Source organism: Chelon labrosus, assembly GCF_963514085.1.
Source record: "Chelon labrosus genome assembly, chromosome: 2".
NCBI lineage: Eukaryota > Metazoa > Chordata > Actinopteri > Mugiliformes > Mugilidae > Chelon > Chelon labrosus.
In genome coordinates, this window is record NC_140338.1 from 1,277,083 (window position 1) to 1,295,689 (window position 18,607).

The 18,607-nt window shown below is 44.6% G+C and overlaps 1 protein-coding gene across 1 annotated transcript; it reads right to left on the reverse strand.

Moving 5' to 3' along the window:
* Nucleotides 1-1,936: 1,936 nt before the first annotated feature.
* LOC311497974 (metal transporter CNNM1-like) lies at nucleotides 1,937-15,238 on the reverse strand. The gene is made up of 10 exons (XM_084558387.1): nucleotides 13,780-15,238; nucleotides 8,050-8,193; nucleotides 7,825-7,965; nucleotides 7,410-7,579; nucleotides 7,195-7,285; nucleotides 6,685-6,830; nucleotides 6,300-6,586; nucleotides 4,940-5,040; nucleotides 3,968-4,072; nucleotides 1,937-2,297 (listed from the first exon to the last, which is right to left on the reverse strand). Exons 1-10 carry the CDS (start codon nucleotides 15,221-15,223, stop codon nucleotides 2,218-2,220), a joined length of 2,709 nt encoding a protein of 902 aa, XP_084414513.1. The 5' UTR covers nucleotides 15,224-15,238; the 3' UTR covers nucleotides 1,937-2,217.
* Between the last annotated feature and the right edge of the window lie 3,369 nt (nucleotides 15,239-18,607).

The following is an 18,607-nucleotide window of genomic DNA, read 5'->3' on the forward strand; positions in this document are numbered from 1 at the left end:
TAAAACAAACACAACTCAAGCTTGGCAAAGAAAACGTCGCCCTAATGAACCTCTCTGACAGGGCATGGCATCCAGATCACTGCATCCTATTAAACAGCCTCATATTTAGTCTGAGAAACACCTGATTCACATTCAAATCCTCAAAACAACCTTTAACTTCACGTTGAGCTCCGTGCAGCAAACAGGATGCACAAATATATTGCAAACACTCAGCGATGCTGGGCACGTTCTCCAACTCAAAATCTATCCAGGAATCTGATTAAAAGCATAAATTCAATCTGTTTTGGTGAGAATGATCAGTTACATACACGTAGATGTACTTTAAGTCAGTGACAGAGACACTGAGCTGTCTAACTCAGATTATATTAAAAGTGCTGAATAAATATTTTCTGTCATTTAATCTGGAGGAGGAGACCCAATCCTGTGATTAAATGTCTGAAGCTTCATTTAATTTCCTCCAATAAAGAAAAAACCTGAACTAATGACATTTATTCATAACGTAAATGACATTTAAAAAGAAAGTCTCACCTCCAGTGATGATCATTTAAGGTCCACTGGCTACGAGTCATGGACGGAATAAATCTGGAGAGAAATAGATCCAATCTGTGTTTTCATTCACGTCTGATGCACTTCTCAAGCCAAAGATCAGAATAGGTTTATGAATTTTTCATGAGGTATAAAATACTATTTAAACATCACAGAGGGAAAAGCAGAAGAAGAGAGAAATACCTGGATAAATATTAAAGTTTTACCAGAAGAAGAGGCAGCATGCCTTGAGTTAGTTAAATAAAATCATGCATCATCTTTCAACATGTGGCAGAAAATATAGATTATAATAAACCTCACTAATCTATTCTGGCACAGAGCAGCTGTTTGTTAGATGCAAAGATGAATACCACTCATGGTAGCAAAGCTAACATGCTAAGCTAATCACCTCAGACATTAGAGTGTCAATTGGAGCTAAATGCTTCCTAATATTGTGCAGATCTCCCTTGTGGTGACTCATCAGAGAATGGACATGTTCCTTCTGAGGGTGTCCTGTTGTTAGTGGGGGGGGTCTTTGAGGGGAGGGGCCTCTGTGGATCATCCCACAGATACTTGATCAGTTTGGGATCTAGTGAATTTGGAGGCCAGGTCAACACCTTGTGCTGTTCTTCATGTTTTTTTTTTTAGTTGTTCCTAAAGTGTTTTTGTGTGTGTGTCTGTGTCAGGCTGCATCCTGCTGGGGATGGCTGCTGCCATCAAGGAGTGTCATTGCTATGGGGTGGGGGTGCCTGGTCTGGTCTAGGTGGGTGCTACATGTCTAAGTAACATCCACACCAATGAATGCCAGGTCCAGAAGTTTCCCAGCAGAACAATGAACTGTCACAAGATGGTTTAAATGGTATTCACTTCTCCTGTCAGTGGTCATAATGTTGTGGCTGATCGGTATATGTACGTTTGTCACCACAAGTGACTTCTTGCAGTTAATATAGTTTGAGGTAACAGAGCTCTGTGCACGTCAGGATAGATCGATCTCCTACACCAGCAGGACTTAATTCATTTCTGTCTTCACTCTGCAGATTTAAGAAAGAGTCTTTCCCAAAATGCCGCCACAAAACTGGAGGAGCTCTTCATTGTTTTGTTCTGTGACCATCTACATCCTTCCCTACTGATCAGACATCCTTTCACATTTAAAACCTTAACACAAATACTTGTACTCTCTCTTGTTTGTGCACTTTGCAGCAGCATGTACAAAACAGCAACATCTTTGGTGTCTCCCCTCTGTTTCCTGTGCATCGTTCCCCTTTAGACATCGTGTGTGTGTGTGGGGGGGGGGGGTTATAATCTCAAATCTTTTACATTCATTCATTTATATACAAACATTAGCATAAAAAACATGGTTTAATGCATATTGCCACATCCACATCCTCCTCGTTGGTAAATGTGTGTATACAGCTGAGTTTGTACGTGAATCAAAGCCAATGAGGAAACACATCAGAGAGAAAGAAGCTTAGAAAGGTTGTTAATGCGAATCACCACAGCTGCTAAAACGGCGTTGTTCTCCACCCAGACGTGCAGCACGTGTCCTGCTAATGGTCCACTTTACGAGGTCCTGCGGTGTGGAGAGTGTTTTCAGATAAAACTCTGAGAGCTGTAGTTCAGCAACCACGTCGTCTTTACAAACAGCTTAAAGGACCATCACATGATGGAGGGTTCATGTCTGCTGTCACGCCGCTAGGTTTTAACCAGCGGCTGCTCTGAAATGTCCTCTGGTGTCTTGTCTCCTTCGCGAGATTTTTTCCTCTTCTTGTGGCCTGAGGGAAAAAGTGACATATACAAGTTATTAAAAAGTGTAATCTGTTTTTACACCTTGGTCTGCTTCTCATAAACCAATCAGATTATAGGTTAATATGCTAACTTTACACTGAACGCCTCCACTGTAGAGAACATAGACTGTGTAGAGATGGACGGAGGAACAGCTCCTCTAAAGTGAAGCCAAGTCAAGTAGAGCTCCCCCTGGTGTCTGGCTGCAGTATAGGTCATAAGCTCCACCCCCTCCATGTTAGTGGGCGGGGCTTGGGCCAAACTAAAACACTAAACTACACATCAAATAATACTTTTCAAGGATGGTTTCTGTCATTTCAGGTAGTTAATATAATGTTGATGAATGTTCAAGAGTACATTCTTTGGATAAGTTTCGTTTTAGTTATTTGACGCTATAGAAACAGGATGTGACGTCATGATGAAGTTGCCATGCCAGCCGCTCCGTGAAGTGGTCCCATGGGACTGTGAGAGTGGGAAAAAATAAATAAATAAACTAGTCCAGTGTATAATCCATCGTCTCCTTGTAACAAGTGGAGGTAGAGCAGAGCGTAGTATTAATTAAACTAAAACATGAGTGAGTCTGGAGGAAGTGTGGGCGGGACATCAATATCACGGCTCCACGTGGCTCCGCCCTCAGACCGTACTGATCAGACTCTGGATCCAAACTCACAAGATGGCGCCGCCCGTATCCCCGGGAAAATAGAGTCGGTTTGACCAATGAGAGGAAGAGGAGACGTGGTGTCCATATTTATATACAGTCTGGTGCTAGAGAGGGGAAACATGAGCTCAGACAGACGTGTGCAGACGTGTCAGCTGGGTTTCTGTAAAGTCTGAGTGTATTTGTGAAGCGTTAGGAGGCTCACACCGTTTCTCAAATCTTTATAATAGTGTAGTTGAGTGTCAAGGACGACAGATCAGACAGAGATGCCATTTTTGCTGCAGAAGAGTGAAAAAGAGGGTACTGAAAACAAGGGTCTACTTAATTTTGCGACTCACAGATGTGAACAAATTATTAATTTTCTAGAATAAATAAATGCACAGGTATAATATTCATATTTCTTTTCTTCGATTGGGGTCTCTTTGTCTACTTTCAGGACTTGCGTGGAAATTCATTGATGTTTTAGGTTATTTTTATGCAGGAGTACAGTATTTACTGAAGAAGCTGACCTATATAGTCAAATGAATCAATAAATAAATAATGTTGTTTTACAGCTATCTTCTCCTAAAACGAGAATAACTGAAAAGATGAAGCAGCAAAGGTGCAAATCCAGGAATTACATCATGAATAATAAAGTGGCAAGTCTCTAACAAAAGAAGTAAGTAAAATACAGTTTAGATTGTGGACAGGATGATAAACAAAGTCTTTCTACTGTGTTTTCTGTTCAAGACTAAAATGAGCTCAAACATATGAAGCTGTTTGTTGCACATAAGCTGCATTAGTCAAAGTGACCGGTATGATCTGTATTCATTACTGGAGAGAAGAGCTCTTTAAGAAACTACATGAGAATACAAACGAGGCAACACAACACTAATGCATGTTTAAGTAGGACGCTATGTGGCTGAGTTTTAAATGCAAGGATGAAGAGAGAGAGAGTGTGTGTGTGTGTGTGTGTGTGTGTGTGTGTGTGTGTGTGTGTGTGTGTGTGTGTGTGCGACTGACTGAGTTTGAGCAGCAGCTTCTTGCCCAGTGTGTCCTCTGAACCGCTCAGCGACAGGCTGCTGATGAAAGGGGACGTGTCCGTTTCTATGGGAACAGAGGCCATGTCTGAGAGACAGACACAGAGACAGAGACACAGAGAGACAGAGACATTTTCATGACCTGACAGTGATGAACTGCTCTCGTTTCTGTTTAGATGCGTTTCCACTTCCACTTTCTCCAGGACCAGGAACTTGAGCTCAGATTTTAGTTTTAATCCTGCTCTATACTCTGTGAGAAGCGAGAGGTTTGTTCTCTCTCCTAGGGCTGCAAGAACAAGAACAAAGTTTGTTCTGACCAGGTCATTTATACTTTACGAGAAACTCAGGTGCTGAACTCCGGGGAAGTCCTCACAGGCCCCTCCCATTGCAGCATATGTCACAGGCGCTAAGCATTCTGGGAGATGCAGTTTCTTCTTATTTTTTGGATGTGGGATGACGCCGTTCAATCAGCATGCACCCACAAGAAACAAGAAAAATGTTCTGCGCGGTTGACGTGTTGAGAACAAGCTGCCAGAACAAAATGATGTCATTTTGTCGCAAGAAGCGAGAACAAACTTCTTGCTTCTTGCGGAGCACGTGACGGCCTTTATTGTGCTGTTTTTTTAAAATATATAGATGTTTCAGTGTTTTAAATAAATCTTTAGAGATTTAGAGACAAATCTGGTTCAGAATTCCTTGACATAAAAATATTTGTTAATTTAAATATTTTCTTGCACGGATCACTTGTATGTCTGGAGGTAAATGTGAGTGCTTTCTGTACTGGGACGTCCTAATATCAGCGAACACATTGAGGAAATAATTAGCTAATCACCTATGTATGAACAAAGAAAACAAGTCACAGAGTTTATCACATAGTAAACATTATCTTTATGGAGAGAGATAAATGTTATTTCTGTATAAAAGCAGGTTTTTATATAAATGGAGTTAAACTAACCAGCGTGAGCGTCAGTCTCAGCTCTGTCCTCCCTGATGTACGGGATCTCATCCATCCTGAGAAACACTGAATCACTGGGACTCTTCTGGCCGTCTGACTTACTACCTGCAGCCCACAAACAAACACATGCACACATCAGAATACACCTGGTGGTCACCTTTACTTTAAAACATCTGATGAGATGAGAAACGATTTATGGATTAGACGACAAATTCATTCTATATCTGCAAATATCTTTGGAATCAGGATGTCACCTTGGACTTTGGGAGCCATTTCTCAGTTAGCAGCCAAAACAAGATGTTAATTCATTCACATACTGTAACCTTCTGCTGGACATTCTCATGCTGGGACACTTGTAGCGAGGTGTTTTATGTCAACCAGGTTTGTCGGATGTGAAGAGCAGAGCGGTAGCAAGTAGCCACAGCAGCTTCAGAGGATAAAGAGGAGCCAGTAGTGGAGAAGTGAAAGTTACAGATGTAACTGTGGTTCTATGAATTCACTGTCTCTGGTTTTCAGGAAGAGTGAGACACAGACTAGAATGAAAGTAAAGTTTCTGATGTTCAAGGGACAGAAAAGACTCACACAGATTGTCGTTGATGTGTCTTAGGATGCTTTTATGCAGGACAATCGAGATAAAGGAATCGAGACAACGTTCAAAGCGACTGGTCATAATTTTGTGAGAAATTTTGGGTTTTGGTAATTAATCAAATTGAAAATGAAGCATTAGCAGCCACAACCACCCAGGGATGATTACTGGGACCACCCTCTCTAACCGGGCTCTGCTCAGTTGTGGGACGGAGTGTGATTGCTGCGTTCACACCAGAACAAAAAAAACTTAAGGATAAACGTTCCTGGTTTTAGAAACAACAACCTAGCTGTGAAAACGGGACAGCACTAAAAGAAGAGAAGGGACTGTAGACTGTAGCTACACATCCTGTGCACATTGACAGCGTTTGTGTAATTATTCTCACTGCCAGAAGGGGGAGACAAACTTTCCACATGGAAGCTTTAAGTTTAACAGTTGCTTTTATAATATATATATTTGTACTCTAAAGCTGAACCCGAACTAAAACATGTCCAAAGCTTAAACTAAGTCTCATGAGCTGTTTCTGTTTCATGTCATTAATATTCATTTCTCTGTCTGTCAGACTTGTTACTGTATCTGGCTGCTGAGCTCCACTCATCCTGGATATTACACCCTAATGGATTCAGAATAAACTCATTTGAAGGATCAGATTTGTTGGTCTGCTGCTGGTGGCTCATTTAACGTCTTATATTATTAAATCCATCAGTCTGAACTGTAAACCTGCTGCAGGGTTGTCAGGTCCTCTCTGGCTAACCACCTTCATGTGACTCATACTTACGGACTATCCGGTTCCTCTCATTCAGCAGCGAGGTGCTGTGTGGGACGCTGGACTGCTGCCCTCGAGCTCGGGCCGAACTGGGCCGGCTGGGCCCTCGGGGCGGGGGCATGAGGGTGGTGGTTGTGGTGTGCTCCGGAGGCATCAGAGAGGCTGCGTGGTCCGTGGCCGGAGGCTCCGGGGTCGGGCTGTTGCCTTCTGTCAGACGAGTGTCAGCGTCCGGAGTCTGAGGAGACGTGTCCATCCTGGTGGCTGTCACTGCGTTCTGGTAGTGGCTCCTGGTGATCTGACAGGAGAGACGGGTCCGGTGTTAATCTGTCTGCATGCACCGTGGTAAAACAGGACAGCGACGGTGAACTAACTGATGGCGTCTTCAGGTTTTACCTTGATGATCTGCAGGTGTGTGAGCTGTCTGACAGAGTAGTCCGGCAGGTAGACGTTCCCCCCTCCGTTCAGCTGGCTCATGCTTCCTCCGTACAGCAGAGACTCAGGGTGCTCCAAACCACTGCTGCGAGAGGGGGATCTGTGGACTGCAGAGAAGACACTAATAAATACACTATACTGCTAAAAGTATTCACTCACCATCCAGATAACTGAATCCAGGTGTTCCAATCACTTCCAGGTGTATAAATCCAGCACCTAGTCATTCAGACTGCTTCTACAAACATTAGTGAAAGAATGGGTCTCTGTCAGGAGCTCAGTGAAGTCCAGCGTGGTGCTGTGATAGGACGACACCTCTACTAAATACTCCACAGTCAACTGTCAAATAAATTAAGATAACGTTTTCATTTAATGGTGAAAACTTAAACCAGGAGCCGTTTAATTCAGGGTGGAGAGATGTTTGGTTTGGTTTAGAGTGAACGGTGTGCTGCCTGTTTGTATGTGTGTGTGGACCTGTCGGCATGATGGCAGGTACTCCGAAGTAAGAAAAAGCTCCATTCTCAAACTTCAGCGCCTCCTTCCCAAACTCCACCTCAACTCGACCCTGAAGGAGAACACACAAGAAAAAGAGAGAAACGCAGCCTCCATCAGGGACAGTTTACTTTCTACTACATGTTCTGTGTTGACATTACAGCCACGGTTAATCAAGGTGAATGTGTTGCAGATACCTGCAGCACCAGGATGAAGTAGTCCACGGGCTTGTTGCGTTGGAAGAGGAAGTGCTGCGTCGCTCGCTTGTTCTTTTCATCAAACTTCAGCTCCTGAACCACGCTGGGATGTTTGATCAGCCTCAGCAGGATCTTCTCTGAGATGTGAGCTGGTTTGAAGGGCTCCACCTCTGAAGGGGGAGGAGAGAGAAGTGACGACTTTTCACTTTTAAGGTAAATACAAGTATGATGTCCTTTCTGGTCATGTGTGTCTGTCAGGATGGAGACCGATCAGCTTCATTCATGGTGGATGCTCACTTCACATTTAGACCTAAAGACCTGAATCCAGACTTTAATTTTAAACCTTGATTAACGCACTGTGAATAACCTGTTCTACCTTAAATGCAGAAAGCGTCAGATGCTGATTGGCTGCTACCTGTGGACAGGAAGCGGTGCGTTGCCAGGAGAAGCTGAGGAGAGATCTTCACTTTCATCTCGTTCTCTGACAGCTTGAAGATGGAGAAGTCCTGCTGCTTCTGCTCGTGGTGAGAAACGCGGCGCTTTGTACGATTGTCAGCTGAGATGCACACACAAATAAAAAGAGTACGATGAAATCAAACAGCTCTGATTAAATCTAACCGGTGTAGTGCTGCATACGTACTGTAGAGGTCTGTCTCATCCAGGATCTCTGACTTGATGATCTCCTCGATGACGTCCTCCAGGGTGACGATGCCCATCACCTCGTAGAAAGGGTCACCCTCACCCTCGTTGTTCACGCGCTGCACGATGGCCAGGTGGGACTTCCCTGCACGGAAGGTCCAGCAGTTAATCTCACGTCATTGCCTCTTTCTGTTACAATCAGCAGCAGGTGATTTTTTTAATGAACATCCAGAATACACATCTATCATTTAACACGAGTTTCCATCTGTGCATTATCAGTTTTATGCAGGACTGAATCTTGTTTGTTGAAATGTGTGCATATACTCTGAATTTACATTTCTTAAGTTTTATATTGATGTGCATGGACGTAAATCAAAACTGGAAACTCAATCATAAAAATGAAGCAAGAATGCAAAGGCTTTCCACCATCACACCTCACTGAGCCCTTTCACAGCAGGGGAACAAGTGAAAGTGTATTAATGATGGTTTAATAATGGAGTCATGAGTCAGTAGGCACAATAACAGAACCTAATCCTGTAAGTGGAATATTTATTTTATTTTATTTTGTAATATATGTTTTAATTATTATTATTATTATTATTAAAATTATTACATTTAATAAAATTATTAAATTATCAATTATAATTGATTTTATTATTTTTAAATAAAATAAAATAAAATAAAATAATAATAACTATTATTATTAAAAAAGAAAAGAAAAAAGAAAATGATTATTATTTAACTATCTTACACCTACTTTTCTTTTTACTAGTGCTTTTCACAATTTCCCTGTGGATCAATAAAGTTTTATTATTAATAATATAATATCAATAATATTATTATCATTGTTAATATTAATAAGTTTCTTTTTTTTAATTTGTTTTAGCTATCTTACATCTATTTTTCTTTTTACTAGAGGTAAAAATGCAATGAAAAAACTCTAACATTAAAGCTTCACCCTGTGTTTTGCAAAAAAGGGTGCAGGAATAAAATGTGGCGTCAAGTTGCACAGACAGTTGTGATCATTTTATAACATTATGTGTTTTCTATGTACATCTTTACCAGTTGGTTCAGTTCATTTTACAGGTGAGATGGTGGCAGATGTATGAAAATGTTGAAAATGTCCATGAAGTAGAAAACTCATTTCAATATTTTAGCATGAAATGTGCGAGTTATTGATCTAAATCTGGTTTAAAACACGTTTTAGTGACGTCTAAGAGTCCTCGGTGCAGCAGCAGCAGCGTTGAGTCACTTCATTAAAGATCTGGATGCACAGATGTCCTCTCATATACTGGAGGTGTATTGTTATACCTTAAAATGGTAGCGTTGTGTCAAATAACATCTTTATATTTAGTCTCTGGATCAGATTTGATTGTTGCATGTATGACTCACACAGAGTGGGAGTGGATCTGATGTTCAGTAAGTGGAGCAGCAGCAGCAGCAGCAGCAGCAGGAGCTGAATGGAGGGGGCGTTAACAGCAGCGAGGCTTGAATACAGAGGACGCACAAATGCAGTCCAACATGTGAATGGATCCAGAGTCTGGTTGTTGTTGTTGTGTTAACTCCCAGGATGATGAGTGTGTGTTCTAGAGCTAAACTCTCTGTTCAGGAGCAGCTCAAGCTGATGGGATCTTAAGTGAGATTCAGGACGTTGTTCAGTTCATGATGGATGGAAAAACAAAAAGAAAGTAGCAAGAAGGAAATGTGTTGTGTGTTTGTCCTGATGTTAAAATGTGTCCCACTGGCTGACGAGACACAGCCGGAGCTCTGAGCCTCCAGACTCTGCAGAAGTCACAGCTCTACTTTCAGAATCTGGGTTCACGCTAAACACACCCACACCCACACACACACACCCACACACACACCCACACATGCACACACGTACAGACTCATGCATGCTCTCTCCTGCACGCACGCCGATGGAAAACAGAGCGGGTCCTTGTTTGCAGCTCCTCCTCGGCAGCCTGGCTCCAAACCAACTCACTTGCAGAGATTCTCTTTTTGCTTCTACACTCTCTGCCTGCCAAAGACTACCTCACACTGACACACACACACACACACACAATGCACAAACATTCACAAACACACACGATTCTGGCAGGGTTGCATTCAGCTAAATAGGTCAAGCACACACACACACACACACACACACACACACAGAGTTAGAGGCTCATGTCTCTGTCTCTGTACTTTAAAGCAGATTTTAAACCTGCACCTAGACAGTGTTTCTTTATTCTCTCAGAGTCTGAGCAGAAAACTGGGAACATTTGGATTCACAGAGTAAATATTTGAGATGCACAGAAATATTATGAAAGGAGGCAACAAGAGTACAGTTAGTTTGTTTTCCCATGATGCATTGCACCTGTCGTCTAACTTCTTCTCTTGCTATCTGTGCACTTATGTGCTGCTGCTGTACAGCTGATTATTAACTGTGTGTCCCTCTCCCTCCTCCTCCTCCATCTTCACATGAGTGCCGCCTTAGTGCTCAGCCATAACATTATGACCACCTTCCTAATATTGTGCAGGTCTCCCTTGGACATGGTCCTTCTGACCGTACACGATAACTTCATTGATCTTGATTTTCTGCATGACAATCCTCTTCTTATGCCCGACAGTAACACTCCAGGGTTGACATTTAGAAGCTCCCAGTGTTTCAGTGAGTGCCCTATAAAGGGTTAGCCAGTGTAAAAGCTAAAAGTTCAAACCTGAAACTCAGCTAACACTGAATGTGTCACGTCATGGTGACATAAAGAAATAAACTCTGATTCTGAGGTTATGGTCGTAGACGCGTCTTAAACTTTAGTGATTCTGAAACTTAGTGATTGACTCGTGATTGCTTCAGCTATGGGGCGGCCCAGTGGTGTGGGGGTTAGCGCTTAGCCTTAGCCTTTCTGTGTGGAGTTTGCATGTTCTCTGTGTTAGCCCTGTGATAAACTAGAGACCTGTCCAGGGTGGACCCCGCCTCTAGACCAATGACAGCTGGGATAGGCCAGAGGACAAGGTGTTGCAGCTTTAGCTATCACTTCTTCTAGGAAATGTCTGTTAGCACTTTGTCCTCTTTTGCAGATTAAAAGTCGAGCACTCAGGACAAGGTTCAGGCTGAGTTGAGTCAAACGCTGCAGTGAATCTGTAATTGATGGTAAACCAGAACTATGGCACAAGGTCCAGAGGAATCGATCTTCAACAGTGCTGTAGATTAAACTGGACGACTACATGTACTCGCTTCAGTCCAGACAAACTAAGAGCTGAGATGTGGGACGAGTAACAAGAACACAGAGCAGATGGCCGACAGACAGACGCTGAATATTTTATACTCTGAAGAGTCTCTGGGAGAGAGGAAGGGATGCAGAGGGAGATAATAAAGATGAACTGTTTGCATAGATTATATTACGCGTATAATTCAATTCCTTTTAATGGAGGACTTTGCTCAACAGATTGAATTAAACCAGGAGTCATCCCTTTCACCAATAACAGATCTTTTAAGTTCGTAGAGATGCTGACAGGTTGAGGTTTCTGGCAGAGGACTCTCTCCCACTCAGCTTCCCATGTGTTGGCGCAACACTCCTCCTGGCACTGGGAGCGTACCTCATACCAGCACACTACCGCTGCCGCTGCTCACAGCGGGGAAGGTGTTACTTGGCCGGTCTCATTTGTGCCAGACACACTGCTTAGCATGCAGGCCAAAGAATCCCTCTCTGCTCTCAGCAGACCGGCCGGCTCTCCGCTGCAGCTCTGCTCTGTGTTTAAAATGTAGTCACATCAGAGTTTTACTAAATCCGGCCTTCTCCTGGGCCGATGCTTCTTCTATCTGACACTGTCTCCCACACACAAACCTGTTCTCTGCTGAGGTCGTGCAAGAGCCAAACATCATTACAGCTAAAAGACAGCAGAAGGTGAAACACGTGAGGACGTATTTAAAACCAAGACACCTTAACCCTCGTGCTACCCTTGGGGTCTCTGGGACCCCAAGCAAATGGACAGACAGAGAGAGATTATGCAAGAGGGTAGCACGAGGGATAAAGCTGTGCTCTCTGTGTCAGCGTCAACTACTGCAGGAGTCTCATTGAAATTAACGAGGGGGGGCTGTGTTTTTAATCTGCCGCAGTGGCAGAAACAGAACAGAGAGAGAGAGAGAGAGAGAGAGGCCGAGGGGAAGACTTTGTTTATCATCCTGATCCCTCTGTGGATCATGTTAGTGTTCATCCTGCAGCCTGCACGGACACGTCCTCCACACAAGACTGTTCATTTAAATCAGTAACACAGGCCGTTAAAACATGACAAGAAAAGTGTTTTTTATCTTTTAACTACTGTAATGACATCCTGTGATCACATGATTGTCACGTCTCTCTGCAGAATAAGCAACAACTGAGCCGTCAGACGTCTCCTGTGAACTGAGGGCCGTGGCCAAGGTGTCCTCTTGTTTTCCTCCCTGTCCTCCTGTCCTCACCACAAACACACACAGCAGAAAAAGAAAATGCTGAGTATGCAGGGAGCAGGGAGGTCTGTGATTGGCCGGTCCCCACCCCACCCATTTTAACCTGCATAGTAAAGCAGAGATGTCATGTGACTGGAGAGAAGGCTGCTCTGCTGCAGCAGCTACGTCTGAATCTGTTATTGGTGCAGGAGACGCTCTGAGTCTGCAGACGGCACGAGCAACTCCAGAGACAGCTGCATCGCCTGGTTGTCGTATTAACCAAGAAAACAAGTTACTAACATATTAATGCATATACACCGATCAGCCACAACATTATGACCACTGACAGGAGAAGTCAATAACATTTAAACCATCTTGTGACAGTTCAATGTTCTGCATTCTGTTAGAAAGGTTTCTCTGTTTTCTTTGTGAGGATAAATCACAACAGATGTAGAAACCACAGATGCATTTTAAAATAATCTCTCAGCTGTTCTTACTTGACATTTAAATATTCTACCCTAGCCTGCAGCAGCTGCTTATGATATCTCTCACATTCAGACATCATAGCGACTAACTCACCTGTAATATAACGACCTTGTCCTCTAAACGTTTCTACAGTGAATATTTTGAAAGCTAGCTCTATCCATTCATCATTTAACAAGCACTGACTATCTCTTGAACTCATGTTTGCATCTTGTTTAGATGCAAACTTCGTGTTTGCGCTGGGAGTTCCAGGAGCTGGGTTCTGTAAAGTGTCTTGAGACGATTTGTATTGTTATTGATGGTGTATGAATAAAACTGGTCCATGTAATCAACCAGGACCTGATCAGCTGAGATGCAAAAAGTCCATTTGACTTATTGTTGTTGACTTTAAGGCACAGTTGCTGGAGCTGTCAGGTTGCCACCGACAGATTAAGCAACAGATTTAAATGTGTCAAGGACCCTGCAACTTCACATCTCCATGTAGGCGCCTGAAAGTTGCCATGGTAACCAGTGGGATGCAAGTCTCTCTAAGTGGCTTCATTCTCCTTCACAGCTGACTCTGGTAGAACAGTGGGAACATTTCATGTCCCTGCACGTGTTCACGCTCTGAACCTCACAGCTGATAAGATTCACCAGACACAGTGTTGTAGAGAACTGACAGAAGAAATGATTCTGTGACGAAATATCAACGTTTGAACAACCTGGCTTTTGATCTCTCAACTCTGTATGACTTTGGTTTTTCTTTGCCAATAAAACTATCTCATACTGTTTGAATGTTAACGTCTGTCTGCTCCGTCTGAGGCTGAAATGTTCGGGCCACTAACACCCCCTCACCTTTCTTGAACTCCTCCAGCATGGCGTCCAGCTTGGTGTCGTTGAAGACGCAGTGCAGCGGGTGTTTGTAGAACTGGGTGATGGTCTTCAGAGGGGTGCAGTCGTCCGGGTCCACGAACGCCAGGTCCTTGACGAACAGGATGTCCACGATGTTGGACCTCTCGTTCTCAAACACCGGTATCCTCGTGTATCCGCTCTGCATGATCTCAGACATGGTGTTGAAGTCCAGCACCACGTCCGAGGCCAGCATGAAGCAGTCGGTGAGCGGCGTCAGGACGTCCTCCACGGTTTTGGTGCGCAGCTCCAGAGCCCCTTGGATGATGTTGAGCTCCTCCTTGACCAGGTCGTGGTACGGGTCGGTGACTCGCAGCATCTCCAGGAGCTTCTCTCTGGTGTAGAAGTTGGAGATCTCCTGGTTGAGGATCAGGTCCAGCAGTTTGCTGATGGGGTAGGAGATGGGGAAGGAGAGCACCATCAGCAGCCGTGTAACCCAGATGGTTTTGGAGGCTATGGCCAGGCCGTGGCGAGACGCCACCGAGTGTGGAAGGATCTCACCGATGAAGAAGATGCCGAAGGCGCAGATGACCGTGGAGAGCCAGGTCATGCCCAGGATCTGACACATCCACACAGCCAGAGAGGCGTTGATGATCGCGTTCCCCAGCAGTAAAGTGCACAGGACGTAGTTACCATGCTTACGCACGGACTCGATTTTTCGCGCGTAATTCTGCTCCGTGTCTGTGCCGCTGTTTTGGATGACCTGCAGCTCCACCGGATCCAGCGCCAGCAGGCTCAAGTTCAGCCCACTGAACAGAGCTGACAGCCCGAGCAACAGGACCGAGACCAAGACTTGGAGCCAGAGTTCCGGCACAGCAGAGCGCTCATTCACGGCCACCCAGAAGTCCCTCGTCCGGTAGTGTTCCCATTTGGACCCGTCGAAGGCGCACATGGAGTAGTATTTGATCTTCTCCCCCCTGCGTAGGTCTTTAGCCAGCAGCTCCACCAGCACCGAGTTCTGACTGGAAGCGGACTTGAAAGAGCCTAAAACCTCGATGTCGGACGTCCTGGCGGTTTTGTCCATGCACATATTCCGCTTCGGGTGAACTTGTCCCTCTCGCCCGGGAGCTGGCTCCTCGATGAAGGCGATCCAGGGCGCGGCATTGTTGGCACGAGTGCCCGCGGTACGGTTGAGCCTCTGCGGGGAGGTGGAGTAGTAAACCCGCAGCATGAAGCGAGTCCCCTCGGTGGCTTTCAGCACCCCGTCCTCCACGGACAGCTCCGCCCCGGTCTCCTCCGGCCGAAAGCCGAGCAAGCCGAGCGCCGGGGCGGGGAGCAGCGAGCAGGCGCCGAGGCAGAAGAGGAGCAGGCGGGAGGGAGAGAGCGGAGCCCCGCGGGAGAGGAGGAGGGCTCCCGCTCGGTGCCGCGCGGCCGCATCCTCCGCAGCCATGATGCGGTGTGAGATGCTCGCTGGCTGGGTCCAGGGCTCCCGGGTCACGTGCTGCTGCTGCGTGGTTCCGGTCCAAGTGGTTGAAGGAGGGACCTTCAGCTCCGTGATCATTGTGCTCCTGTGCAGCACCATGACGTAACTTTCCTGTAAGAGCTGCCACATTAGTGTGAGCCATGAGTTTATAGTGTTTACAGCATATTGAACACTATTAAACAGTAAAAACAAATGAATAGAAAAGACTGTGGGATAAATGAAAGAATGATCTGATCTCATATTAAATAGAGACTTTAGCAGCCTGGACTTAAAGTCAAAGCAGCTGAGATTGTTGTGGTTCATCACCTGAGTCACAGTCATTATGACCACCTTCCTAATATTGTGCAGGTGTCCCTTGTGGTGACTCATCAGAGAATGGACATGGGCCTTCTGAGGGTGTCCTGTTGTTAGTGGGGGGGTCTCTGAGGGGAGGGGCCTCTGTGGATCATCCCACAGATACTTGGTCAGTTTGGGATCTAGTGAATTTGGAGGCCAGGTCAACACCTTGTGCTGTTCTTCATGTTTTTTTTAGTTGTTCCTAAAGTGTTTTTGTGTGTGTGTCTGTGTCAGGCTGCATCCTGCTGGGGATGGCTGCTGCCATCAAGGAGTGTCATTGCTATGGGGTGGGGGTGCCTGGTCTGGTCTAGGTGGGGGTGCCTGGTCTGGTCTAGGTGGGTGCTACATGTCTAAGTAACATCCACACCAATGAATGCCAGGTCCAGAAGTTTCCCAGCAGAACACTGAACTGTCACAAGATGGTTTAAATGTTATTCACTTCTCCTGTCAGTGGTCATAATGTTGTGGCTGATCGGTTTATATAAAAAACACAAGATCCCAGAGCTGTAGCTTGGCAACAGTTTTTAAGTTCTGTATGATCTGAATCTTCCTCGTGTCTCTAAACCCACGCCCCCATAGTCACAGGGTCCTGGAGCTCCTACTTGAGTCTAAACTAAATCTTTAGTTTGTTGCTCCATGTTTAACTGAGCTGCTCTAATGTCTGGATCTAGTTTCAGTATTTGTGATCGTATGTTGCTTTCTCCCTGAATGAATGTTTAATGCATGTTTAATTAAATTAAATGGGAGTGTAGATGTCACAGATGTGGGGAACCCATTAAGTCATTAATGGACTTTTAAATAATTTAATAAACCAACTAAAAGATATTTACTGTGTTATTTGTGTTGGTTTCCTTTAATGTATTTTATGTTCAGTCTAAAGCATTATTGAGATGACACAAGTAGTTTCTATCAGTGGTAACCATAGACTGAATGAAGATAGAAGACAAAGCAAGTAGAGCTCCCCCTGGTGGCTGCCTGCAGTATAGGTCATAAGCTCCACCCCCTCCATGTTAGTGGGCGGGGCTTAGGCCAAACTAAAACACTAAAATAAACATCAAAGAATGGTTTCTATCATTTTAGGTAGTTAATATAATGTTGATGAATGTTTAGGTGTCTATTTTATTTGATAAGTTTCGTGTTAGTTATTTGACGCTATAGAAACAGGATGTGACATGATGGCGACTACCAGTTGCCATGCCAACTGCTCCACAAAGGTCTGTGGGATCGTGAGAGCTGTAAAAAAAAAAAAAAGAAAGAAAAGAAAAGATAAATAAGTCCAGTGTATAATCCATCGTCTCCTTGTAACAGGTGGAGGTAGAGCAGAGCGTAGTATTAATGAAACTAAAATATGAGTGAGTCTGGAGGAAGTGTGGGCGGGGCATCAATATCACGGCTCCACGTGGCTCCGCCCTCAGACCGTACTGATCAGACTCTGGATCCAAACTCACAAGATGGCGCCGCCCGTATCCCCGGGAACATAGAGTCAGTTTGACCAATGAGAGGAAGAGGAGACGTGGTGTCCATGTTTATATCCAGTCTGGTGGAAACCTGTTAACTGAAGCTACACTTCTGTCTCGTTCACAAGGCAACGCTAAGAGGACCCAGAGGGATAGCGGTAAAAAGTGATTAGTTATTTTAAAACCGGCAGGTCAACATGAGGCTGAAGGTGTCAGCTGTTGATGTCTGGTTCTGGAACCCAGGAAGGAGGCTGTCTAAAGGCAGCAGGCCGGGGAGTTAGAGGCCCAGAGGTCAGGGTGGATGTACTGCAGGTAGATGGATAGGCTGCAGGTGTGCAGGTTGATTGGATCACAAAACCCCCAGAGACTCACTAACAGGCAGAATAAAGGCAAGAGACCTGAGGGACAGGGGACAGAACACAGGACATGTGACATATGAGCAGTGAAGCTGTGTACTCTAAGGCTTACTAATTAATATTTAAAGATTTCCAGGCATGTTTATAAAGTTTAATTCTCTGTGAACAATTACTGTTAAACATCTCATTTCAAATGCACGGGAGCCTGGATGCTGAGACTTGTTCAGATTCAGCCCAGAACTGATGCTGGACAGCGAGGCCTCACCTGTGGAGGTCAGGTCAGCCTATCCCAGCTGGTCACCAGTCTATCATGAGGCTAAAACAATAAATTATGGAGTGAGATTCGTCTCATAAAGGAAGCTGGAGCACCTGAAGGGAACTAGGGAGTAACCTGCAGACTTGGGCCCCAGCCAGAGGACCCCAGCCACCCTATCATACCTGTCGAGACAAAAGAGCATCGGTACTGTTTCATGTGAGGCCACGAGTCAAGAAGTCATTTACTTACAGAAGACATTTTGAGCTAAGGTTTGAGTCCTGTATTACTAAGACAGTCCAAACTAGTTTTATTTCCAAAACTCGTCTCTTTTTATCTCTTCCCTTTATTTCATCACGTCTGGATTATTGCAGCAGTCTTTGTCTGAACACTAAATCAATCTCACGACCTCAGACGATCCAAAATTCAGCTGCCAGGCTTTTAACCAGAACCAGGAGAAGGTTCAGGTTATCACTCTGGCTCCATGAACGTTTTAGAATTAAAATATTTAAGATCTAACTGATGAAGCTCTCCATGGCCCTGCTTTATATCAGTGACCTTTTATCACCACACGGGCCAGAGCGAACCTTGAGCTCTGCTGTCTGTCCCAGGGGCCTGGTTGAAAACAAAAAGGTCATCTGAATAAAAATCAGGTCAGCTGACTCTGAGATCTCTTTTCAGTCTCTACTTTAAACACATTTTTATCAGAGAAGTCACCTGTATATTGCTGTGAAGCTCTCTGTAATGTTGATTTGAAAAGTGATATACAAATTATTATTAATGTTTTAATGGCTAGAGCAGCTGAAGGGTCACAGGTTTGTGCCCCTGCCCCGTGTCCATGGCTGAGCAAGCACCTAACCCCCCAACCAAAATAGGGAGGGGTCAAATACAGAGAAAGAGAATCTCCCTTATAGGATTAATATAGTACAAACAACCAGACTGAGACTGT